Here is a 24633-nt window from a genome sequence, read left to right as displayed (position 1 = left end):
TGCTGTGCAGGGAGAAAGAATTTCTGCCCAGCAAATAGCAATGTGATTAGATTTAAATGGTGGTAGTGTACAGCCAGCTCCAGATGAGACACTGGGCTGTGCCACCCCTGACCTGAGCTGCTCTGTCCCTTCCCTTGTGTCCCTGGGTCTCTGGAGCATGGACTGATGTGGGGTCTGTGTTGGAGTGGCCTGGCAATAAGGGAGTTGTCAGCATTATTAGTTCTTCACTGCTTGTGTCTGATAACTCCTGCTGCTCTTTGAATCCTTGGACTTCTCTGCTGCAGGAAAAGCAAGTGTGTGGCATCCTTCTCCTGAGACAGCTCCCAGCCCACCCTTACCTCAGCCCCTGTCCCCTCACACCAGCTGGCATGGCCACCCCACGTCACTGTCAGCTTCTGTCAGGGCTGATTCTGCTCTGTGTTGTGGGCTTTTGATCCTCCAAATATATTTGTCAACTCTGTGCAATATAACATCGATTTTACAATGATCATGTTGTGTATTTAGCATAATATATGTACTGCAGTTCTTGCAAATAACTGGTGTACAGTGAGACTCACCACATTGCTGTGGATATCCTCACACGGGGTTCTCTGGTTTTTGGAAATTGTGTGTTATTTTAGGTGGAAAGTTACTTGGATTTGCTGTTTCTGAATGTATGTTCTTCTGTCGTCTGTTACAGGAGAACATAGTTATATTCAGGTGTGATAGTAATGTAAATAGTGTAGGGGAAACCAGGTATTTCTTTATTGTGATGTTACTATGTTAACTGGGTACAAGGAATAGTCATATTCACGTTTTCTGGGTTCATGGTTGCCTTTCTCTCTGTGAATTACTTTTTTCTGCCTGGTTTCACTATTATCTTCTGTTGCTTTACTGTCCCTTTACAGTAAGTGTTGTTTTCCTTTTTTCTCTTCACTGTTACCCATTTCTTAGAGACCAAACGAGAGGCTTAGCACACTCTCTGAGAGACCAAGAGAAGATGCAGTGCTGGAGGAAGCCCCGGTTAGTACATGCACCAATTAACACTTTTGGAACTCAGAGAATCTCACTATTTTTGGACTGTTTCTTCCATTGATTCTTTAATTTATCTGATAAATCAGTTGTCATTTCTTTTAAACTCTTATTACTTTCATTACTGCATCTGTGCATCTCTTATTGTACTGGATTTATTGTTTTATTTTATCCTAAAAGCAGTATTTCTGATCAACCTAGAAAGCAGAATCCTTTATTTTATCTTAAAAGCAGTATTTCTCATCAACTTAGGAAGCAGATTCCTTTTTTTGGGGGGTGGCAGTTGCTCTTTTGTCTCGGTTTGTTGGTGATGTTGTTACATAAATCCCAGCTGTGTGCAGCTCCTTTCTTTCATGTTTCTAAGAAATGTTTTTCTCATCTCGGATTATCCAACCTCAGGGATATCTGAGAGAACAACAACAACAAGTCCCTGTGGATGGCGTGTGCATCTCCAAGTGCTCTAAATCCCCTCCTGTGGCTTTAATCTGGTGTTTCCTCTGCAGGTCCAGCAGCTCGTGCCGTCCCTTCCAACGCAGGTCACCCACGACGTCAAGTTCCAGGTTGGGGATCTGGTTTGGTCCAAGGTGGGGACGTACCCGTGGTGGCCTTGCATGGTGTCGTGTGATCCACAGCTTGACGTGCATACCAAAATCAATACAAGAGGTGAGGGAGGAAGCTCTTTGCCAGAGTGTCAGGTGTCTGGTATTGAAAATACCCTCATTCTGAACTGCCTTTGCGGGGTGAATTCTGCTGTGTGTGTGCTGAACAGGACAGTCCTGGCACGCACAGAACTAGTACCTGGTGCATGACCTCTGCAGGTGGCACTGTGGGAACGGGCTGGTGCACAGGTGTTTGCTTCACAAGTCAGTGTGGGCAGGGTGTCCTGAGCATCCGTCCCAAACTGTTCTGGATCTGGCCTGTTGTATTTCTGCACTGGGGCCAGGTACCTCCACTTGCAGGAAGGAAGGGCTGGGGAGGAGGAAGGTGTGAGCTGAACAGGCAGAGCAGTGTTGGTACACCTGCTGAGTGGTGTTTGCCCTTTCAGGTGCCCGGGAGTACCACGTGCAGTTCTTCAGCAACCAGCCAGAGCGGGCCTGGGTGCACGAGAAGCGCGTTCGGGAGTACCAAGGGCACAAACAGTACGAGCAGTTACTGGCTGAGGCAGCCAAGCAAGCCAGCAACCACTCTGAGAAACAGAAGGTACAGGGGGCACTGGGGGGATCATCTCTGTAAGGGAGATGCTCCGGGGGCAGGTCTGGAACTCTTCAGGGCTTTGCCCTGAGAAGGACTGGCTGCATCTCGCCAGCAGGAAATTCAGTGTCCACATTCAGTGTCAAAAATACCCTGTAAATGGAAAGCAGGCTGCAGTCTGCTGCCTGAGAGATGCAGAGACCCTCAGGGTTGTGCTTAAGTGCTGGAGTGGCCAAAATCTTCAGTGTAACCAACTGCTTGTCTTGTCCCTTAAGATTCGCAAGCCGCGGCCGCAGAGGGAGCGAGCGCAGTGGGACATTGGCATTGCCCACGCCGAGAAGGCGCTGAAAATGACCCGCGAAGAGAGGATAGAGCAGTACACCTTCATTTACGTAGACCAAGAGCCAGAAGAGGCTTTGGCCAAAACCAAAAAGACTGCTGCTTCCAAATCGGAGGCCAAGAAGAGCCGGCGGGCGAAGGCAGCGCCGAGCTCGCAGGCGGAGCACGCCGGCGCGGCGGCAGGCTCGTCGCCGTGCCACGGCGAGCGCCGGCAGGGCCAGCGCAGGCAGTCCAGCCAGGAGGAGGAGGAGGAGGCTCCACCCGTGAAAATCGCCTGGAAAACGGCTGCGGCTAGGAAATCCCTACCAGCTTCCATCACCATGCACAACCTGGATCTGCAGAAGTGTAACATGTCTCCGGTTGTTAAAATTGAGCAGGTTTTTGCCCTTCAGAATGCTGCCGGGGATGGAAAACTCATCGATCAATTTGTTTACTCCACCAAGGTAGGTGCTTGGTGCAGTGACCCCTCTTTTGCTCCTGAGTTATCCCAACCTGCCTTAGTGGGGAGATTGAGCTGTGTCCACCAAGCTTTCACCACCCATGTTCCTTTCATTGGAGAGATTAACAGACAGATGTGACAATAGAATGTTTCAGTGCACTGAGCCCCACGTTCAGTGCAGCTCTGGCAGTAACTGTTGTGCTGGTGGCAGAGCAGCTCCCTACAGATAGCCATATTTTTGTTTGTAACACATTAAAAATATTAAAGCTGTTTAACTTCAGCTTCCTACTTGAAATAATCCAAAAATTCTTGATAAAGAATTTTTTTTGGGGAAACATGACAAAACTGTTAATAATGTACTAAAAAGTAATAACTACATTTTGTGTAACAGACTTTTAAATTGAGTTCTGCCTCTGAGCTTCCTTCAGGTGCACAGCAGCTTCCCACAGTCAGTGTAAGGAAAAGGCTTAGGACTATTTCTCTGCCTCCTCCTTCTGCCTCTCTACCTGGAGAGTGTTTATTTCATCCTAAGCCCTATAGAGAAGGTAATGTTTAGAAAAGTCACTGGAATTATTTTTTCCTTGTGTGTGAGGGGAGATTGAGAGGGGTGGAAAGTCTTGCAGGGAAGCAGCTCCATAGTAAATTAATCCTGTCTATGTGTTGGGTTGGAGCGCATTGATTGTTTCTATTCTGAGGTTCAGGAGCAGGCCTGTTACCTGGTAGCAGCACACCTTTGTAACAGGGGAAGACAATCTTTTCCTTTTTTCTTTTCAAGGGAGTTGGTAACAAAACAGAAATAAGTGTCAAAGGACAAGAGAAAGTTAATTCTTCGTCAGCTCAGAGAAGTGAGAAAGCAGTGGTGCAAAACGCGTCCTCTCCTGAGACAACTTCTGGGGCAGCAGGTAGGGAAACTGCAATCCTGGTCTGAACCTGAGCCCACGGCATGAGAATTCAAATTTCAAACCCAGCATTTTCTCATTACTTAAAAATTATGAACATCTTTCTGTTCACATAGTAGTTGTAATGAGCATGGCTAATGTCACACATGGTGAGCCAACCTACACAGCATGGCTTGGGGTGGGGTTGGTGGTTTGGCCTCTGAACTTTGTGTCTGCAGCTTACAGCCTGAGTCAACATACTCAAGGGATGATGGCAATGGCAAGTTTGTTTAGGAGACAACCCAGTGGATGTGTGTTAGCAGGGTATTGCTGTGGCTTTTGGTCCCAAATGGAAAATACGAGAGCTGTCATGGAAGCACAAGAGGCAGGAAGTGGCACATTTCAGTAGGGAATGTCTGATTTGAGATGCAGACTCCCTAGGCTTTGTTGTTCCTTTTTTGTGTGACCTGTTAAAAAACAGGGAATTTTTTAAAAACTGCTTCAACTAACTCCATTGACGAAATGAGGTAGTGCTTGCCCTCTGACACAAATCTCGGGGGTACATCATAAAGCAGTGAGTTTTGAACTGTCACATCTGAGGGAGAAGAACCACTGAAGCAAATAATAGAACTTGGGCCTGAAATGGGAAAACCTTGAATGAGCTATTTGAATCTCATAATCTTGCCAGGTGTCACTTGTGCTTTAACTATCCGTGTGTTTGGTTATTTCTCCCTTAACAAACATGAAATATATGAAAACCAGAGTCAGAAATCTCAGTGGTCAGCATCCATGCAAACACTTCAGGTTCTGTGTGATGGTTTTAGGCAGGGCTATTTGCTCTGCTGGTTTATGGAGCATTTGGGAGCACACAGGCCTGGTGCTCTGGATTTCCTGCTGTGAGGGGGGATTCCCCTGCTGGTGACAGTGGTGGTTCTTTCCAGCTGTGGTTGCTGTGGCTCCTTGAATTGCCTTGCAGCAGGAGAGGCCATCGCCGTTCTGCTTCTCTCACCTGGGATCTAAAGGCTTCAGCTTCCCTATGGCTCCTCAGATGTAGGGGGTGAGAATTCTGAGCCTCTCTTTTTTCATTTTCTTAGGCTTTTTGGATACGTAACACTCCACCTGCTAACACCCTGTAAGTGCCTGAGCTTACCTGCAGTGCACACTCCAGTCACTCTCAAAGCCATTTCCAAAGTCCAGTTATTGGTCCCCTCTTGTGGAACATAACTGCCAAGTCCTTTTTTCAAATGTAAGGTCAGTGGAACTTCAGAATCCCTTTACGGTAAAGTATTTCCCAGGCTGACTCTGGGAGTCCTTATTGATAACCTGCAGTTAGATACACAGAATTCAATAATGCTGGAAAGATAATTCCCTTACTTGAAACCTGCTACTGCAAGAGCAGCCCTGAGAATCCCTGGTGCCTCTGGCCTGCAGACACTGAACTAGGATTTATCTCCAGCAAGGTGGAGGGCTGGTCCAACATCTGTCCTGAAACTTTGGATGGAAATATACCTGAAGATGGGATGGGAGCATTGTGAAGGTGATGACTGGATCCTTGGAGAGCAGGAAGAGGAGAAAGTGCCCATTGCAGTGGTCAATGTTGCTGTCAGCCAACATTAGACACTCTGGTTCTGGAATTCTCTGATCCAGGGCTTGATCTTATTTCCTTGGCTTCAGCAGGGCAGCACAGGGAGAAAATCCATTCTTGCTTAAAGTAACTGTTGGTCACATCTGCTCAAAGTTACCTGAAGCTGCTTCAGGGGATTTTGGTCACACAGCAAAGTGACAAAAGATATTCCCCAGCTCTGGTGTGGAGAACCACTGCTGCTGTGCGAGTTCCTCAAGGGATGGGGCCTGTTGGAAACAGAAGTTACACGTGGACAGACATGATGGATGTTGACCTCAGTCACTAATTTCTAAATTATTAATAACTAATTGCTATTATTCGAACTAGGATTTATCTCCAGCAAGGTGGAGGGCTGGTCCAACATCTGTCCTGAAACTTTGGATGGAAATATACCTGAAGATGGGATGGGAGCATTGTGAAGGTGATGACTGGATCCTTGGAGAGCAGGAAGAGGAGAAAGTGCCCATTGCAGTGGTCAATGTTGCTGTCAGCCAACATTAGACACTCTGGTTCTGGAATTCTCTGATCCAGGGCTTGATCTTATTTCCTTGGCTTCAGCAGGGCAGCACAGGGAGAAAATCCATTCTTGCTTAAAGTAACTGTTGGTCACATCTGCTCAAAGTTACCTGAAGCTGCTTCAGGGGATTTTGGTCACACAGCAAAGTGACAAAAGATATTCCCCAGCTCTGGTGGAGAGCCACTGCTGCTGTGTGAGTTCCTCAAGGGATGGGGCCTGTTGGAAACAGAAGTTACACGTGGACAGACATGATGGATGTTGACCTCAGTCACTAATTTCTAAATTATTAATAACTAATTGCTATTATTCATTAATTAATATGCTGTAAAAGTTTTTTCCCCTCTAAAAAACAAAATTTTCCCCTCAGAAACCCAGTTACTGTAATGTGATAACTTTTCCAGCTGTATAGTTTAGTTACTGAGACATTCCTGAGCCATGCAGCCATGGGAAAAATGTTCATCCAATGTATCAAGAGGAGTTTTCTTCTTTTTTTCTCTGAAGTCCTTTTGCAAGGCTGTCTTTCAGTCTGCTTCAAGCCCATGTGTGTCTCTAGATACTTGATCTTCTGACAAGACCAGGCAGGTTTACAGCTCCTAAAAGTGCATCCATCTGACACTGTCAGCTCCCAAGAGTTTGCAGTTTTGCTTGGAAGAAAACAAAGTATTTCCCAATTGTGAAACCTCCCAGACTGAAAAGGCAGCATAATGCTTCCCAGCAGCTCATTGTAAATCCTCAGGTGCCAGTTTTGTCAGCTCCAAGTGTGTTGTGCTTGTTCCAACAGCTGCCCATGGTGTTGAGTGTCGTGTCCATGGTGCTCGATGTGCCTGTTTGGGAGGTGCTGGAGCACAGAAAGGAATTTTGATTTTGCCAGCCTTAGTTGCCAAAACCCCAGCAGCTCCCTCTTCATCTGTTGAAATGTCACAGTAACCTTCATTAATCTGAGTTTGTTTTCTATGGTAATACTTTTAAAAACTTGTTTTTCACATTCATTAACGACAGTAACACATCATGGTTGATGCTTCTGTTTGTGCTGAGTTTTTCTTCACCTCGAAACTTTCAGGTGAGCATTGAGGTCTGGTGTGGCTGCAGGTGGTGCAGGGTGGGACTGGCTGTAGTTATGTGACAGAGGCCCTCACCCCACAGAGGGGGACAGAGATCTGGCATTTTGGAGGAAATCCTGAAGCTGTGCTTTGCGTCTGAAATTTCTAGTTTGTTTTTGTTCAAGGAGTTGGTTGTGGCTACCTTCCCAAAACACCAGAGAAGGACTGTTTGGTTCAGAATTCCCCAGGTGAAGACCATGCCTGAGAGGTGTGTTATGGATTATGGAAATCTGTTTGCCCTAATCTGAATTCCAGCCTTTTGTTCCAGTCTGTTACTTGTGTCTGTTTTCTGAAGCTGATCTGTCTCTGGAATCAGAATGTGTGTCTGCAGCCACAGCACCAGCTGGTCAATAGCTTGGAACTGAATTTAAAAATAAAACATTCAAAAGAGGACAAAGTCTTGGTTTCGTTCCTTTACCTCTTGGTTTGGTGTTGCACATCTTGGTGTACCTCAGAAATACAAGGAATCACATAATGGAAACCTTTTTCCTTCTTCAGGTTCTGTAGAAAAGAAGCAACAGAGAAGATCGATTCGAACCCGCTCCGAGTCTGAGAAATCCACCGAAGTTGTGCCAAAGAAGAAGATCAAAAAGGAGCAGGTTGGCTTCCTCCATGTAGAGAGTTAAAATATATTGTATTCATAAATGTTGTGGCTTATATTGGTGCCTTTTTATTTTTCTCCATTTTTCCCCATCGGGTTTCGGTTTGGACTATCCTCCATGAAATCCCCCTGTCAATGCCATTGCTGTGACTCTGCTACTGGCATCTTCTCAGTATCAGGCAGGCTATGGAAGTGGGCACGCAGTGATGGATGACTCCTAATGAACCTGCCATGTTTCCTTTGAGATTTCTGTTCTGAGCAAAATGGGTTTGTTTCAGTGATTTCTCTTGGATGGAATTGCCGCCAGGTTCCTTCCTTTGGCTCTTGATTTAGCTGCTGGTTTGTGTTGAGGCTTTGTTTTTCAAATGAAGTTAGAGTGATTAATTTGACCACTTCTGAAAATGGACTTCAAGAATGATTTCACTTAAAGATGAATAGTCAGACTTTCATGTTGGCAGACATCAGCAAAACAGTTCTGGGATATACCATTTTTTTCCTGAAATAGTTCTGACATGTACAGGGCATTCCTTTAATCTGGATGTCAGACAGACAAATGTTGTTGCTTTAAGAAAATTTTAATGATAAAGAATTTCTGCGTGGAAATGAGTAGGAGAGTGCAGTGGATGGACAGAAATACTAAAACCTGCATACACTTTAAACAAGTTTGTCAAAGTTGTTGGTTCTTCTCCTTGCACGGTTGATTTTTCCCGCTTCAAGGGCCTCTGTCTGAAAGCTGAGAATTTTATCTAAACGTTTCATAGTTTAGCTTTTCCCAGTGAGAATTTTTAAAGAGGGACAGTCAGGATGAAGATTTATATGGGAAGGGGAAAAAATATTTTTATCTCTTTAATTTATTCTTTGCCCTTTGCGCTTTGTTTTGCACTTCCTTCACTTCAGAGACTGAAAGTGAACTCAGTTGCTTTTTTGGGATTTTTTTCCCTTATTTTTTTCCTTTGATGCTGCAGCATTTCTGCACTGCTGTGCAGCAGAGGAGTGCTCCAGCTCGAGGCAGTTTCTTGCTGAAACTTTAAAGCAATTCAAGTGTTGGGTGTGTGACACCTGACGTGGTCCGTGGAGCCTCTTGGCACGAGCTGTTGCAGCCTCCCCCTTTCAAAAGAGTTGGTTTATGTTTGTAAAGGTTTCTTAATTTAACAAAGGTATAAGAACCAACAAGATGAACGTCATGCATGCCAGGTAGCTTCATGTGCTTCTCTTACCTGGCTGACTCAGTCTGTGGACATTAATTAAAGTGCTTTTCTCAGGAGAAGTATCTGACTAAAGTGGAACCCAGGGGCACTGTAATGCGCAAAACCTTGAATGTATTAAGTTAAATTTAAAAAAAAAGAAAACTTACTAACTTCTTACAATTATGCAACAATATTTGTTACCCAAAGTCAAGTTTTCTTGATTCCCCAGTTAGTCTGCAACAACTTGGTATAAAATTATAACTGGAACGAGTACAATTAATGGGAAAAAGAAAATGTTGATGCTACTGTTACAGTGACTAGTGGAGAAATAAAAGTGATTGTTTAGATTTTATATTTGTATTACAAAATGTATCCTATACAAATCCTTCTACTGTATGTTTTTACCTATTGTACAACAAAATAAAATATTTTTTAAAAAAATTATAGAATAATCCTTAAATATTTACTAAATGTGTTTCTCCATGCATATGTAACCACATTGCAAAGAAATAACCTGTAATTCTTAACCTTGAAAACAGGATTTTAGGCAACAGCTTTCTTCTGTAAATATTACCCAGTCACCAAATTCCCACATCACCCATGTGTGTTGGCAGAACAGTTCCTAAACTTCTCCGTAGGGTCGAGGCCTGGAAGTGCTTTTGCAAGACTGTAACCTTGTGCATTTGTCTGCTGAATGCCCGTGCCCTGGAGTTCCAGCTGTGCCCTGGAGTTCCAGCTGTGTAGAGCCCTGCACCACGGCACCCGGGCGGGCCCGTGCAGAGCTCTAGACGGGGAGCAGGGGCTGCAGGAGCTGCAGGCAGCACCGAGTGACCCCGCTGTGCCTCAGCAGCCCAGTGCCAGCCCTGCCAGGGGCACGGCTGCTCGCACAGCCCTGGGGTTGGCACAGCACCAGGGGTGGCTGCCCACGGGCCCCTCTCCTGCCTGCTGGACACGGATCCAGCGCTCCTGTCACCTTCCTGCCCCAGGGCAGAGAGGAAGGACCTGGCTAGTGGCCCGTGGCTGCCAGGGCTGCGGGCACCAGCGCAGGCAGGAGCGGATCCAGCGGGACGCGGAGGCTGGGGCTGAGGAGGGCATGGCAGCTCCCACCTGAATTCTAACCCCTTGAACTGACCTGTTTGCTTTTTGGTACTAGGGAGAAACTTTCCTCTGGTGTTAACTGTGGATTTTCCTTTCGAACAGGTTGAAGCTGTCCCACTGGCAGCAGTGAAGACGGGGTTGCAGAAAGGTGAGTGACAGGTGAAAATTAACCCGACTGACCTTGGTGGCTCGTGGCCCCTGGGGAGCAGCTTTGCTGCATGTGAGCCACGGTGTTGGTGGCTGAACTCGACTTCCCTGGGGACAGGCTGAGTTTGGGGATCTTGTCCTCATGCATTGCTGGGGGAAGGATGGTGTTTGTCCATGTGCTCTAGGCCCCCAAGTCCTTCCGGGCATTTCTTAAAAGTCTCTGCTTAGCCAAAGTTAAAGATGGATGATGAAAAGGAAATAAGGAAATCTCCTAAGGATCTGTCCTCCCTTAGAGACAATTTATTGCCTTCATCCACTGTGTCACCATGTTAAAAAGTTTGTCAAAAGCTCTGCCTAAGCTGGTTTTCAGTTAATTTTCATGGAGAAGTCAACTAGTAACAAAATTGCAAACTGAAAATTAAGGCAGATAATGGAATCCAAGCTGTCATCTTTCTTTTCGTTACTAAGTTTAAGCAAAAAGTCGTGAACATGTATTAAACTAATTTTAGCATGTTGTGTTAAGGTGCCAGTGAGATTTCAGACTCCTGCAAACCCTTAAAGAAGAGGAGTCGTGCCTCCACGGACATGGAACTGACCAGCTCAGCCTACAGGGACACGTCTGACTCTGACTCCAGAGGCCTCAATGATTTGCAGGTAACTCACAGGAACCTGAACAAGCTGTCAGTGTACAAGAGGTTTTTCAGTTGATTATTGCTAAATACGTAAATAGTATTTTCTACAAATTTTTAGTCTTTTATTTTCTGAAAACTTAAAACCTAGTCTGTTTACTTCTAATCCCTTCCACTGGTTTGTTATAAAAATACAATGTTTGCTTACAAATTCTCCTGTTCCTTTGTCTGGCAAAGCATTAGTTTAGATCATGGTTTGCTCTGTGGAAGGTTTGAAATTCTTGGGGAATTGGGAGATGCTGCTGTATGTGGTGTAACTCCAAAGAGTGTCTGGAAAAGTAAGAGAGCTCTTTATGGTGTTTGGCTTGTACAGGTGAAATATATCAAGGAGGCAGCACTTGTGTCATCCCAGTGAAGTTCAGCACCTTTCCAGGACCTTTGTGCCTCTTGACCTACCAAATTGTCTTTTGATCAACAGTGACAGAACTATTTTCCCCAGTGTGGTTGTGGTTTGGCATTGTCTGGTTTGAGAGCCGTGGGTTTTTCCTCTTTGTAGGGCAGCTTTGGGAAGCGTTCAGACAGCCCCTCAGCCACTGCTGATGCTGATGTCTCAGATGTGCAGTCAGTGGACTCCAGCTTATCCAGGAGAGGAACTGGAACAAGTAAAAAAGACACTGTTTGTCAGGTAACTGGTGATACTGGGAAGTGATGGATACTAAATATGTATCCTCTGTTTCTGTTAGTTCTCTTAATTTGACCTCTCAGATAAAATATCCAGGTTTTCAGGAGTTTTTATGCTCTGGAAATGATTCATATTAAATGATTCCTAAGCCCTCCTGCAGGCCAGAAAGCTCAGCAGCTGGAAGGTGGTGTCTAATCCATACCTGCCAGCCTCAGTAGAAAAAATAGATGTCATTTTCTGCTCCATGTGAAGATTCCAGATGGTTGGTCAGGATAGGACAGAGTGAGAATTTTTCAGTATTAAAAAAAAAAATCCTGAGATGTTCTGTCCAGTTCCCTGATCAGTAGTAAAGGACCTGATGAGCAAGAACAGCTTGTTCCCTGAGAAATGGAGGAGGGCAGGTGGACCCTGTGGTGCCTCTCCTGTCTGTGCCCTGGCTCACGCTGTCACCGCAGAGCAAAATGCAGGGAGTGCTGGGGTTATCCTCACCCTGAGGCTTGCCAGGTTCAGTTCTGCCTTACCCTAACTCTGAAGCAGTTCCAGGCAGTTCCTGTTGTTAGCTCCTGGCAGTCACTGGCATGTCAGGGTGCCCTGTTCCCTGCTGAGCTCTGTGCCTGTTGCAGATCTGTGAGAGCTCTGGCGAGTCGCTGCTGGCCTGCGAGGGCGAGTGCTGCAGCATGTTCCACCTGGAGTGTCTCGGCCTGAAGGCCATGCCTGAGGAAAAGTTCATCTGCACCGAGTGTAAGAATGGTGAGTGTGTTCCCGTGCCTGGAAAACTGGGAGGGATTTTCCCCCTTTGCTCAGGAGCCACATTCTGGGCAGGGCAAACCAAGATGGTGCTTTCCGAGGGTTTCTGAGTAAGTTTGGGTTATTCCACTCTGAGACCAGATTCTCAATTTCCATTTAGCAAGTGCCTTGTAAGGAAAAAAAAATAATGAGCTGCTTAGGGTTTTAATTGGAATAAGAGATTTTATGTGAGCAGTGTTACTGTGGATCACAGTAACCACCCAAGACAAGAAGGATCCTGCATTGCTCACACCTATTGCCTTCAGAATTTGTTCGAGCAATAACTATGTCAAGAGTTGGCTTTTACAGCCTGCATTCCTTATTCCTTCTCTTCCAAGGAGAGCACACGTGCTTTTCCTGCAAGCTGCCAGGCAAGGACGTGAAGCGCTGCTCCGTCAGCACCTGTGGGAAGTTCTACCACGAGGCGTGCGTGCGCAAGTTCGCCACGGCCCTGTTCGAGTCGCGCGGCTTCCGCTGCCCGCAGCACTGCTGCACCGCCTGCTCCATGGACAAGGACATGCACAAAGCCAGCAAAGGTGAGCCCGGGAATGTCCCCACCCTGTTGAAGGAGTGGCAGAGCTATTCTCTGTACCCTTAGAAAGGAAAGAAGCCCGGAAGTTTCTCTCATCGATTAGGTGAAAAGGTATCTCATAGGCCTAGGGGACTTCACCTCAAACTTAAGGGTAGCCAATTGGACAGAAACCAAAAAGTCCCACCTAAGTAATTTACTAGAAAAAGAAGAGAACAAAGAAACTAATTGCTTTTGTGAGGTGTTTTACCAGGAGCAGAAAGACCTCTTGTACATGGCTTGGTTTTTCTCTGTAAAGAATTTTGTTATTTTGCCTTTTATTAAAACCCTTTTGTTTCCAACACTACCACAGAAGCCATCCTGCTGATTTTATGCCTTCTGAGGTAGCTATCTTTGGTGTAAAATAAATCTCCAAGAGCTTATGAGACATGGTTCAAGGAGACCCATATTTCAGGCAGCTGCTGTGGGCAGGGAGGAGGCTCAGCTGCATCATCACAGTGACACTTCAACCAGTTCCTCTCTCTAACACAACTTGCAGCAAGGAAGGAGGGTTTCCTCCTCACTGAGGTCATCAGCTGAAGTAGCTCGTGGGTGGGAAGCAGCTGGCAGTGTGACTGGGGTGTACCTGGATCCACACACTTGGTCAGCTCTTGGTGCTGGGTTTAATGGAAGCCAAGGGTTCACAGTATAAGGCCAAAGAATGTTGATTTTTGAAGACAATTTGTAATGGCCTTGTGAACAATTGTTTTTCAAGGAAGAAGATCCTTTTAGAAATGAACTAAAATGTTTAAAGCAAACAAATAGCTTCTAGAATGATGGAAGTTTTTCTTAACAATTTTAAAGTAAAAGGGGTAATATTTGTGAAACTTTCTTTAGAATAAAGATAGTTTTTTCCTTTTTTTTCCCAGTACTGCCATTGGAATAGACCCAGCCTGTGGGGCGTTGTGCCCTGTCCTGCCCTGAGCATTTCTTGTCCTCAGGGGTGTTTTCAGCTGGGTGCTGCTAGCCCTGGGTGACATGCCTTTGCTGTTTCCTGAGCAGGTCGCATGGCGAGATGTCTGCGCTGCCCCGTGGCCTATCACTCTGGAGACGGCTGCATTGCTGCAGGAAGCTTGTTTGTGTCATCCCACATCCTCATCTGTAGTAACCATTCCAAAAGGACTCACTCCTCATCAGCTGTAAATGTAGGCTTTTGTTTCGTTTGTGCAAGAGGTGAGACACTTGGTTTTTCCCTGTTTATAGTTCTGTTGTCATTTGTGCAGTTTAGTGATAAAAATAGTGTTTCATGAGGAACTCCTCCCTTAGGGCTTGCTGGGGTTAAATGCTGCCTGGGATTTTTTATGTAATTTAATTTTCTTTTATTTTGGTCAGCAGTTCTCATGAGATTCCACTTGTTGTGTTGGTCCATTTGATACCAGAAGCAGCACTAGGCACTCAGGTCCACTTGTTCTGCCAGTAGGGGAAAGCAGATCCCAATCCCCCCATTCCAGCCCTTTCATGCTGAGAATGGCTGCTGTGTTGTTAATCACTTTATTATGCAGAAGGAGATTCTTTCACTGCTACAAACTTACAACTGGCTAAGTTTTAAGTCTAAAAGGTGGGATTTACTCATGAACTAGTATAATTCAATTTATAACTGCCTTCACATTTGAGAACTTTGAAAGAAAACCTTTAGCAGTACTGTATGAGCAGGTTTCATGCTGAGCTTTTCCATGTGTCAAAGTTCTTTTTTTTCTTTTTATTTTTAACTTTTTTTCCCCACTTGTTACTTTTATGGTTTTTCAGTCATCAGGGTTCTGCCAGAGAGCAGCTTAAAAAATGTCGGTGCAGCAGTTGCTTTGGTCTCAAGATTGAAAAGTACCATTATTCTGTTGGAAAAATATACAGAATGCCAGCAGTTTATATTGGATGTGGTCTCTGCAACAGTTTTGAGAGTCACTAATAGGGAAATGAAAGTGAGCTGGATCCTGAAGTTACTTGTTTTCATTTGTGTTCATTCAGGTGGAAGTTTAGTTTGGCTTGACTTTGCAAGAGCAGAGGAATAATTACACATCTCAGGATGGCAAGAAATGCAGAAGGAATTTTTCATGCTCTTTTTTTTTTCTTCCACTTTACATTTGTTTAGTAATTCTCTTTATACCTGCATCTGACTCCATCAGAGATGAAACTGCACAAGTCTGTATTTTCTCCTGGCAATCTAAATAACCTCTTGTGCCCTGGCAGGTGGAATTCCCTGTCCTGCATATTCCCCAGATCTTAATTAGGAGAACTTGAACAGTTCCAAACCATTGCCACTGCCTGAATCCTCTGTGTCTTAGAGCAGCTCTGTACTTGTTCCTCTAGAGCATTCTTGTGGGGCTTGTGTCCACCAGGCCTGGCTGGAATCAGGAGCCAGAGTGCTGAGGACAGTACCTGGGGCAGGAGCACTGAGTCACCTGCTCAGAAGGAAACAGGGAACTGAGCATTTCAGAAATCTGTGGACATCTCTGTCAGAATGGTGATTTAATTAGTGTTAGTTGCTATCAGAATCAGAGACTTTGTGTTTAGATGCAGTTACTGAAGTGAGAAATAAAGCAATCTATAAGATATACAAACTTGCTTACAGTGAGGTACTTGAAATAAAAGATATTGAAAGACTTCTTATTCACCACCCTGCAGTAACCCTCCAGTCAGCATGGTGCACTTCACCTCCTTGTCTAGGTTCCCTTTTAGGAATCTTCCCAGTGATTTGTGTCCAGGTGAGCTGACCCCAGTCTTCTTACAGCAGTGCTTCAGACACCATCCAAGAGCTTCTCTCCAGCCCTCAGCTGTGTGTCCCTCAGGGGAAGAACTGGGGGCTCTCTTGGTAGCTGATCTTTGCTGTTTCTTTGGGGCTCAGCTGCTCTGCTCTTGCCATGAGTTACTGGCCAAGTGCTTCTGCTCCGCAGCTCTGGGCTCTCAGCTGGGCTGCCTGGCTCTTTGGAGTAAGGAGGAAAAGCTCTTCTTGGTGCAGGACAGAGAATTGCAAAGGCCTGGAATGGAGTTTGTAGGGAAATGAGTGGGACTGTTCTGGAGCAGCCCTGGGAGGGCTGGCTGGGGCAGCTTCACCACCACAGCCTAGGGCAGAACCTCCATCTGTGCTTTCCCTTGGTGCCTTGCAGAACACTGACCTCCTTCTTGCTTTCCAGCACAATTACAGAGGCAAAACACTTCTGTAGGGAAGATCTCGGGGGTAGATTTTCAGGGAGTGGGATGGTGAGTTCTCATTCCCAACGTCTGTTCCATCTGTAGCCCCAGCTCAGAGCACAGCCCTGCTGCAGTGACCATCACCCCAGGTCTGCAGAGGAGCTTCCTTTTGCCCTGTGGGAAGGAGAGGGGATCCCATGGATTCAAACTTTGTTGCTTTTCTTGTGCTTCTCTATAAATGCACAAATGAAGGGTAAAAAACCAGTTGAAATTCCACTTAGAAGCAGCTTATTTCATTGCAAGATTTTCCAGTTGAGTCTCTCCAGCACAACCTCTTTGTTAGCGCAGAAACTTTGTCAGACTTTCCTTTTTCTTCATTTTATCCTTTTTTCATTCCCACATAACGCATTAGAGGTGTTCATTGGGTGTATTTGGTTTTTCCTTCATGGAATCATGGGTAGTTTCATTGCAACTCATCTCTTTCTGTTTGTTTCGTATAGGGCTGGTAGTGCAGGACCATTCAGACCCCCTGTTCAGTTCCTATGCCTATAAGTCCCACTACCTACTGAATGAGTCAAATCGTGCTGAGTTGATGAAATTACCTATGATTCCTCCTCCTTCGTCAGCTTCCAAAAAGAAATGTGAGAAAGGTAACCAAAATAGTTTCTTTCTCTTTAATTTACTTTCGCTTTTTCTATTTTTTCTCTCTAAATCAACGGAGAAATGTCTGCTTGTCCCCTGACACTGACTGCTTTCAGTGACCTTCACTCATGGTTTTTGTGAGCCTGTGTTCATGTTGTTGGCGATTTTTAATTTTTTTTTTTTTTTAATTATAAAAGGGCTTAAAATAATTGCTGTCACTAAATTCTCCTTGGAAGAGATCTGGTCACTCTCTGTCTGGCCTGGGCTGTTCCAGGTTCAGGAGCTGTTTGCACAGCAATGTGAAGAGGAGGCAGATGGATCTCGATATTGTTGCAGTTCAGTATTTACCTGGCTGATGTAAAACCACTTCTTAAACAGATTGGAAGCAGAGGGGGGGATGTGCTGCTTTGGACTTTGGGCAGGTCCTGAGAGGAGAGAGGGCATTTGGGGCTGGACAAGGGTGGGTGCTGTGTCTTTCTGGAGGGTGCCAGAGCAGGAGGGCAGGGAGGCTTGGCCTCAGTGTGTCCCCACAAGTCCCTGAGCCTCGTGTCCCACCTCCACCACCGAGCCAGAGTGCCCCATGCCTGTCCCCTCCCCTGGGGATGGGTCCTTGCCACAGCCAGGCTTGGACCCTGCCGGGACCCTACAGCTGCCAGGGGGCTGGGGCTCTGCAGATCCCTGGGAGCAGTTCCTGGTTCCAGGGACTGAGGTTCTGCAGATCCCTGGGGGCAGTTCCTGCTGCCCAGGGACTGAGGTTCTGCAGATCCCTGGGGGGAGTTCATCATTCCAGGGGGCTGAGGCTCTCCAGACCCCTGGGAACAGTTCCTTGTTCCAGGGGGGCTGAGGCTCTCCAGATCCCTGTGGGTCACCTCCTGGTTCCAGGGCGCTGAGGCTCTCCAGACCCCTGGGGGCAGTTCCTGGTTCCAGGGAGGCTGAGGCTGTCCAGATCCCTGTGGGACATGAAGCTCTCCAGATCCCTGTGGGTCACCTCCTGGTTCCAGGAGGACTGAGGCTCTCAGACCCCTGGGGGCAGTTCCTGCTGTCTGTGTGCAATGCTCAGCTCTGGTATTTCATTCCCCACAGAAATTTGGTTCCCCGGGAGCGTTCAGAGGCGGTGCCCCATTTCCCAGCCCAAGTTAGGTCGCTGTCAGCGTTGTGAGATCAATGGCTTGCAGTAGTCCTGTAATTCCTGAAAACAAGAATTATTTTGAGCCCTGTGCTTAGCTTGAGCCATATCTGCCTAATGCATCCCAAGAGCAATGTTGGGTTTTTTCTTGCTTAGCATTGACAGTTTTGTGTTTGATTTTGTTTGATTTTTGCATCTCTTGGCATTTTCTCATCTTGGATAATGTTTCAGTGATTTGTCTGTATTTCCTCTGAAATTACATTTGCAAAAAATACTTCAAAAATTTCATTATGGGTTTGGGAGCTCTGGAGGATCCATGTCACTGGATTTCACTGGTTTTAGCAGAGGAAATACAGTGTTGGTCATGCAACTGAATTGTTTAAGGAATGCTTATTGTAACATGCAGTGATCAATTAATGCAATGGTATTTTGGGAAGTCTATAGGTGAACAAGATTTTCTGATAAAGGTTTGAAAGTGACCATTCGCACTTCTTTTGATACTGTGATTGAAAATTGGTTTGAATACTCTCAAGTCTCTCCCAGATTTTCCATCTGGGCCACAAAATCTTGTTGATTTTTAAATATATATACATATAAGCACATGTATATATATTTTATATACCTACATGTATAAAATATTACAGTATGTGTAATATCTCAAGTCATCTTACATGAGCTGCTTTGCTGAGGGTGGCTTAGAGATGTGGTGTGGCTCTCCACATCATCCAAAATGGGAGCCAACCAAAATAACTTTTGCCCAAATTAGTGTGAACTTCAGAAATTCATTGAACCCCAGTGCTGAGATTCCCTCTGTGCACCAATAATTTCTGGGATGGGGACAACTCATGTGTGTCTCATTCTGCTTTATGTACTGGGCTCATCCTGGTAAACTTTTTCTGGAATAAACACACTTATTGCAACTCTTTTTCCTGTCCTTGCAGCAGAAAAGTATTGATCAACCTATAGGCTGTGGGGTTGGTGCTCGCTAATGATTGCTGGGATTCAGTCAGAGCAATGTTGATTGAAAAGGATTCTTTAAAAACGTGGAGTTTTGTGGTTGCTTTGGCCATCACCAGAGCACTAAAAACTGCTAGCACTGTTCCCAGCTGCAGTGCTTCCCTTGGGAATGCTGCTCCTCCTGCCAACTCACCTCCTGTTTGAGTCCTCAGCTGCTTTTTTGCCTGATGCAGGCAAGAGTCTCAGCTTAGTTTAAGCCCAGCACTGTCCTTTTTAACCAACATTGTTAAGCTTGACTCGATCCCTTTCTTTTGCCATTTTTCTGTGGGGCAGTGGGAATCTGGAGCGGATGATTTTAAATGAATGTCAATTGCTGTGCACGGGGGGAGCAAATCCTGACTTCTACAAACCAAGCAGGGCTTCTTTGTTTCAAGGTGGCAAACTGTTGTGCTGTGAGTCGTGCCCAGCTTCCTTCCACCCCGAGTGTCTCAGCATAGAAATGCCTGAGGGCTGCTGGAATTGCAATGACTGTAAAGCTGGCAAGAAGCTGCGGTACAAGCAGATCGTTTGGGTCAAGCTTGGGAATTACAGGCAAGTCCACCTTTTGGGGTTCTAATGCTTTGGATGTTTTAATGCACTCTGGAATTGCAGGAAGATAAAAGCAGCTTTTGTTCTTGTTCACCATGAACAAGAGTTAGAAATACAATATTCCTGTGCTTGGGGTGAGATGTGGATGTCACACTTGAACTGTGATGCTCCTGCTTCTCCCAGGCAGTGCTGGACTCTGGATTGCACACACCTTTGCTCTGCAGAGCGTGTCAGGATGTGGGAAAGCAGGGACTGGCAGAGCCCAGCTGTCCTTGCTGGTGTTTGTTTTAATCAGCTGCAGCAACACAGGTGTTTGCAGGTGATCCTGGAAACCCGCTCTCAGCCATGGATATTCTTAGAAGGCTTTCCCAGAATTTGGAGTAAGAACATTGCTTGTGTTTTGCATGGAGCTTCCCAGGCATTGCCAGCAGGAGCCTTGGCTGCATGAGGGAGGAATTCATTTCCTTGAGAGAGGAAAACTGGCTTTTATTTCTCAATCCCCTTGGGGAAACTGGGAAGCTCTGTTACAGGGAATTTATATTGCTCTTTTCTCTCCTACTCTGCAGGTGGTGGCCAGCAGAGATCTGCAATCCCAGGTCTGTGCCTCTCAACATACAGGGCCTCAAACATGATATCGGGGACTTCCCAGTATTTTTCTTTGGTTCACATGACTACTATTGGGTACACCAGGGCAGAGTTTTCCCTTATGTTGAAGGAGATAAAAGCTTTGCTGAGGGGCAAACTAGTATTAACAAGACCTTCAAGAAAGGTAAAATCAAACAAAGTTTATAGTGGTTTATGACAAAAATTCCACGTGTTTGTGTCTCCATCACCACTTAACCTGCATGGGAATATTATGTGACTAGTGTTCTGTGTTCACGTGAAATCCAAGCATTGTGTTGATCCCTTGACTGCAGATAAAAATGTGTTTGAGTGCCTACTCATTGTGTGTTGTTGTGGGCCAGTTCAGTGCTTCCACAAACGGGAGAATGTTGAGATGGATCTTGGGCTCTGCTGCATGGGATCATTGTTCAGTTTCTTGGACCTGCTGAAAGTACCTGATGATAAATTCATGATAAATTGCAATAACTAATTTTTAGTTTGTCTTTTTGTTAATAGAGTTCTGTTCCTAGTCTTAAAAAAAAAATAAATAGATACGTGTACATGTACATATTTGATTAGCAGCAGCTGGGGCTGATTGCTTTCTATTCTGAATTCCTTGCACAGCACTTGAAGAAGCAGCAAAGCGTTTCCAGGAACTGAAAGCACAAAGAGAAAGCAAAGAGGCATTGGAAATTGAAAGGAATTCAAGGAAGCCTCCGCCCTATAAACACATTAAAGTGAGTTGGCCTTTTTCTGTTTTATTTTTATTCTGTGTGTGAGGAAGTTGCCCTGTGCCTGAGTAAGGATGCCTAGAGAAGGTGTGGCTGCCACTCCCTGGCAGTGTTCAGGGATGGGTTGGGTGAGGATCACAGCAACCTGGTCTAGTGGAAGGGGTTGGGATGGTTGGTCTTTAAGGTCCCTTCCAACCCACACTATTCTGTGATTTTAAGTTATGTACATGCACCAAGGTGTTCTGTTGAGGTGGACTATCTAAGTGTGGGAATACAAGGTCCTCAGGATGGGAAAAATCCTAAGAAAAGATTTTTCATAAAATATCATAGCTACAGTGTTCAACAGTGGCAGCGTAACAAAATCCACGTAATTTTGCTGTTCTTTTCGCAAATCTCTTGTTGTGTTTTATAGTACCTTAAAACACGGAATAAAATCTATTAGGTTCTATCTTGTCGGGCCAGGGTTTTATGAGCCTTCAAAAGGGAACCTAATGCACCCAAGGATAGCTTAGCTTTTACCTTTGGAGGCAAATAATGAGCAAGATGGCATCTGCTGCACTGTTAGAAACAAAAAGGTTTAATAAAAGGCAAAATAACAAACAGAAAAATCCAAGCCAGGTACAGTGGTTTACCCCTGGTAGAAACACTTTCACAAAAGCAGTTTAGTTCTTTTGTCCTCCTCTTTTTCTACCTTATGGCCCAGGCGGGACTTTTTGGCTTCTATCCAATTAGGTGACCCCAAGGTTTTAGTGAAGCCTCTGGGGTCCTATAAGGTGGCTTTTCACCTGATCGTTGGGAGAAACTTCTGGGCTTCTTTCCTTTTTTGGGGGACAAAGGCTAGCTTTGCCACTCTGTCATTAGGGGGCACTCTCCTACACTCCTACAATTTTTTCTTTGCCTTTCCATGTCAGTTGTTCTGCGTTCCCAGTGCGTTGCCTTCACCCCTTGTTCTGCCCTTTGTTCCCCAGTCCAACAAGGTGATCGGGAAGGTGCAGATCCAGGTGGCCGACCTGTCGGAGATCCCCCGCTGTAACTGCAAGCCTTCAGACGAGAACCCCTGCGGGCTGGAGTCGGAGTGCCTCAACAGGATGCTGCAGTACGAGTGCCACCCGCAGGTGTGCCCGGCTGGGGAGCGCTGCCAGAACCAGTGCTTCACCAAGAGGCTCTACCCCGACGCCGAGATCATCAAAACCGAGCGCCGCGGCTGGGGCCTGCGCACCAAGAGGAGCATCAAAAAGGTACAGCCAGCCAGGACAGGGCTGTGACAGCCATCAGGGTGGGGCTGGGGAAAGATTGCACTGTCACGGTTATCATATTTGCTGGGAAAATCCCTTCGCCCAGGATTTTGCTCCTGGGAAGCTGAGAAGTTTCAGAGAAAAAGGAAAACAAGTAATTATCTGATTTGCTTCTCCTGTGTTTTGCTGCTTTGGACATTGTTTACCAACTGGTGATTGTTTCATTAGTTTCATGTAAATTGTTTTGACTTATTAGCCAATCAGGATCAAGCTGTGTCGAGACAAGTTTTCATTATTGTCTTTTTAACCTTCTGTTATGGTTGTGCTTGAGGGTGCCACGACAAGGGAAGAGACGAGAATCTTGACTCCGTGTTTCAGAAGGCTGATTTATTATATTATGATATGATATTATATTAAAATGCTATACTAAAACTATACTAAAAGAATAGAGAGAAAAAGATGCTTCAGAAGCTAGAAAGGACAGGAGAGGAATGAATAACAAAATCTTGTGACTGCTCACAGCCTTGACACAGATGGCTGTGATTGGTCCTTGTGGATTGTTTTCACTTGATGACCAATGGAAGCTGCACCTGTTGCATTCCACAGCAGCAGATAGTTATTGTTTACATTTCTCTCCTGAGGTTCCTCAGCTTCTCAGGAGAAAATCCTAGTAAAAGATTTTTCATAAAATATCACGGTGACGTTCTGTAAATATCCTTTCTGTATTCTTTAGTATAGCTTAGTTTAGTATTCTTTAATATAATGTAGTATCACAAAATAATAAATTAACTTTCTAAGAACATGGAGTCAGATGCATCATTCCTTCCTTCATCTGGGCACCCCACAAATACAATACTGCACCTCCAGAGAGTGAACTGTTTTAATCCCTCAGCAGCTGCCTGGCTACTCAGGGTGATACCCAATGCATTGGCGACCTTGTATCAAGGTGTCAGTCACATCCCAGCTCTTCTGATTTTCCTTAAAAAACACTATTGGCCTGAAGGGCTGCTTTTAAATGTGGGGTCTAGCCATTAATTTTATTAAATTCAGAACTTTTAAAATCTGTGCTTCATGAAAACTGTGTTACTGCAAATGTTCTGAGCTCATTGACTACTAAAGTCCTAGTAAAAGTGAATTACGTAGTGAAAATACTTACTGTAACAGTTCCTGTTTCCTGAGGAGTCCATGAATATTGTCACATTGTCCTCTTTGAAAGAAAGCAGGAAGGTTGAAAGGGTTTTATAGACCTGACAACTGTCTTGTGTACTGAATGCAGGAGCAGGGCTGCCTTTTATTCTGCCTGGCTGTATTGCTAGGACAGCAGTTACCTGGTGCATGTATTCACACTGTGCCTACCAGACCAGTAAAGTGTAACACTTCTTGTGATGATCAGTCTTTTTTATAGTTAATGCTTTTTTTCTGTGCTGCTTCCCTTTCTGAGCATGGTTAGGATGCAGAGATTTCTTACTTTTGTCCTCCTTTCCTTTGCAGGGTGAATTTGTGAATGAATATGTTGGGGAGCTGATTGACGAGGAGGAGTGCCGGCTGCGGATCAAACGTGCTCACGAGAACAGTGTCACCAATTTTTATATGCTCACTGTAACCAAGGTGAGTATTGTGTCTTGTTTCATAGCAAATGCCACTCAGCAGCAGGAAACTCTTCTTTATAAGTACTAAACACATCTTTGTCTTTTTCCTTGAAGGACCGAATAATAGATGCTGGCCCAAAGGGGAACTACTCTCGTTTTATGAACCATAGTTGTAACCCAAACTGTGAAACACAGAAGTGGACAGTGAATGGTGACATTAGAGTTGGACTGTTTGCTCTTTGTGACATTCCTGCAGGTAAAAGGATGGCACTATTTGGCATGTTTGCTTTTGTTTTGCAGTGGCCAAGTTCCTCACTTAGAATCATAGTTTTTTCTTTGAAATCATTAATTCCAGTGAAGTGTTTAGGAACTTTTCATTCATTGGAAAACTTAAAGTTCCAGTTTTAGCAGGGATCTCATGGTAACAAATGCTAATGAAATGTCATTGTCACAGGCCTGTCTTCCCTCAGTGTTCATGTGGATAAATTTTCTTTAAATTTCAGGAATGGAGTTAACATTCAATTACAACCTGGATTGCCTGGGCAATGGCAGGACCGAGTGTCACTGCGGAGCTGAGAACTGCAGCGGCTTCCTGGGAGTGCGGCCCAAGGTACACGGCTGCAACTGGAGCTTCTCCTCCCAAATGCAGAGATTCTCTAGGGCAAAGAGGGCTTTGATTCATTTCAAAATGAATCCTAATACTTTCTACCCTTGGAAGTCTCTAAACATTCTATAGTCTGCCCTGCCATGCTGTTGTGTCTGGTGGGAAGTTAATTCAGAAACATCTGAATGAGCACTTCTGGCTTTTAGAGCTTAAAAATGGATCTCATTTAAGAACAATTCATGAAAATAATAACCCAAAATTTACTTGAATGCTGGGGGTTTATAAGTGACTCTGTGTTGTGATTTTCTCCTTCTTAGACAGCATTTGCAACGGCAAATGAAGAGAAGGTGAAAAATGCAAAACTAAAGCAGAAGAAACGGAAAATAAAAACAGAACAGAAGCAGATGCATGAAGATAACTGTTTCCAGTGTGGAGATGGGGGAGAGCTGGTCATGTGTGATAAGAAGGACTGTCCCAAAGCATACCACCTCCTATGCCTTAACCTGACTCAACCACCTTTTGGTAAGAGCAGTGGCTCCTCCTGCTCAACTTTTCCTCCCTGCTACAAGACAGTGTTGGAGATTAAATGCAGCATTCGTGTACATAAAATGCATAAAATAAGTGTTCACTTACAT

General features: G+C 45.1%; 1 protein-coding gene across 6 annotated transcripts in view; it reads left to right on the top strand.

The window, feature by feature from the left end:
- NSD3 (nuclear receptor binding SET domain protein 3) overlaps nt 1-24633 on the top strand; it is a 39184-nt gene that overhangs the window by 8478 nt on the left and 6073 nt on the right. For 2 of the 6 annotated variants that reach the window (XM_039715326.1, XM_039715335.1), the window contains exons 3-23: nt 934-1002; nt 1515-1674; nt 2057-2211; nt 2478-2984; nt 3756-3882; nt 7598-7698; nt 10088-10133; nt 10656-10786; nt 11318-11446; nt 12067-12193; nt 12568-12765; nt 13800-13970; nt 16424-16573; nt 19083-19239; nt 19803-20005; nt 20464-20576; nt 21539-21808; nt 23297-23413; nt 23509-23650; nt 23898-24004; nt 24316-24520. In XM_039715326.1, the coding sequence (XP_039571260.1) occupies nt 934-1002; nt 1515-1674; nt 2057-2211; nt 2478-2984; nt 3756-3882; nt 7598-7698; nt 10088-10133; nt 10656-10786; nt 11318-11446; nt 12067-12193; nt 12568-12765; nt 13800-13970; nt 16424-16573; nt 19083-19239; nt 19803-20005; nt 20464-20576; nt 21539-21808; nt 23297-23413; nt 23509-23650; nt 23898-24004; nt 24316-24520 (3385 nt within the window). Of the gene's footprint in view, nt 1-933; nt 1003-1514; nt 1675-2056; nt 2212-2477; nt 2985-3755; nt 3883-7597; nt 7699-10087; nt 10134-10655; nt 10787-11317; nt 11447-12066; nt 12194-12567; nt 12766-13799; nt 13971-16423; nt 16574-17648; nt 17748-19065; nt 19240-19802; nt 20006-20463; nt 20577-21538; nt 21809-23296; nt 23414-23508; nt 23651-23897; nt 24005-24315; nt 24521-24633 lie in introns of those variants that run through there. The other 4 variants (XM_039715343.1, XM_039715368.1, XM_039715360.1 and 1 more) reach the window with 4 other exon arrangements.

The sequence above is a fragment of the Passer montanus genome, unplaced genomic scaffold (genome assembly GCF_014805655.1).
Source record: "Passer montanus isolate IOZ18808 unplaced genomic scaffold, ASM1480565v1 scaffold101, whole genome shotgun sequence".
Taxonomy (NCBI): Eukaryota; Metazoa; Chordata; class Aves; order Passeriformes; family Passeridae; genus Passer; species Passer montanus.
Note: the sequence above shows the minus strand (reverse complement) of the source record. Positions and strands in the feature narration are given on the sequence as shown.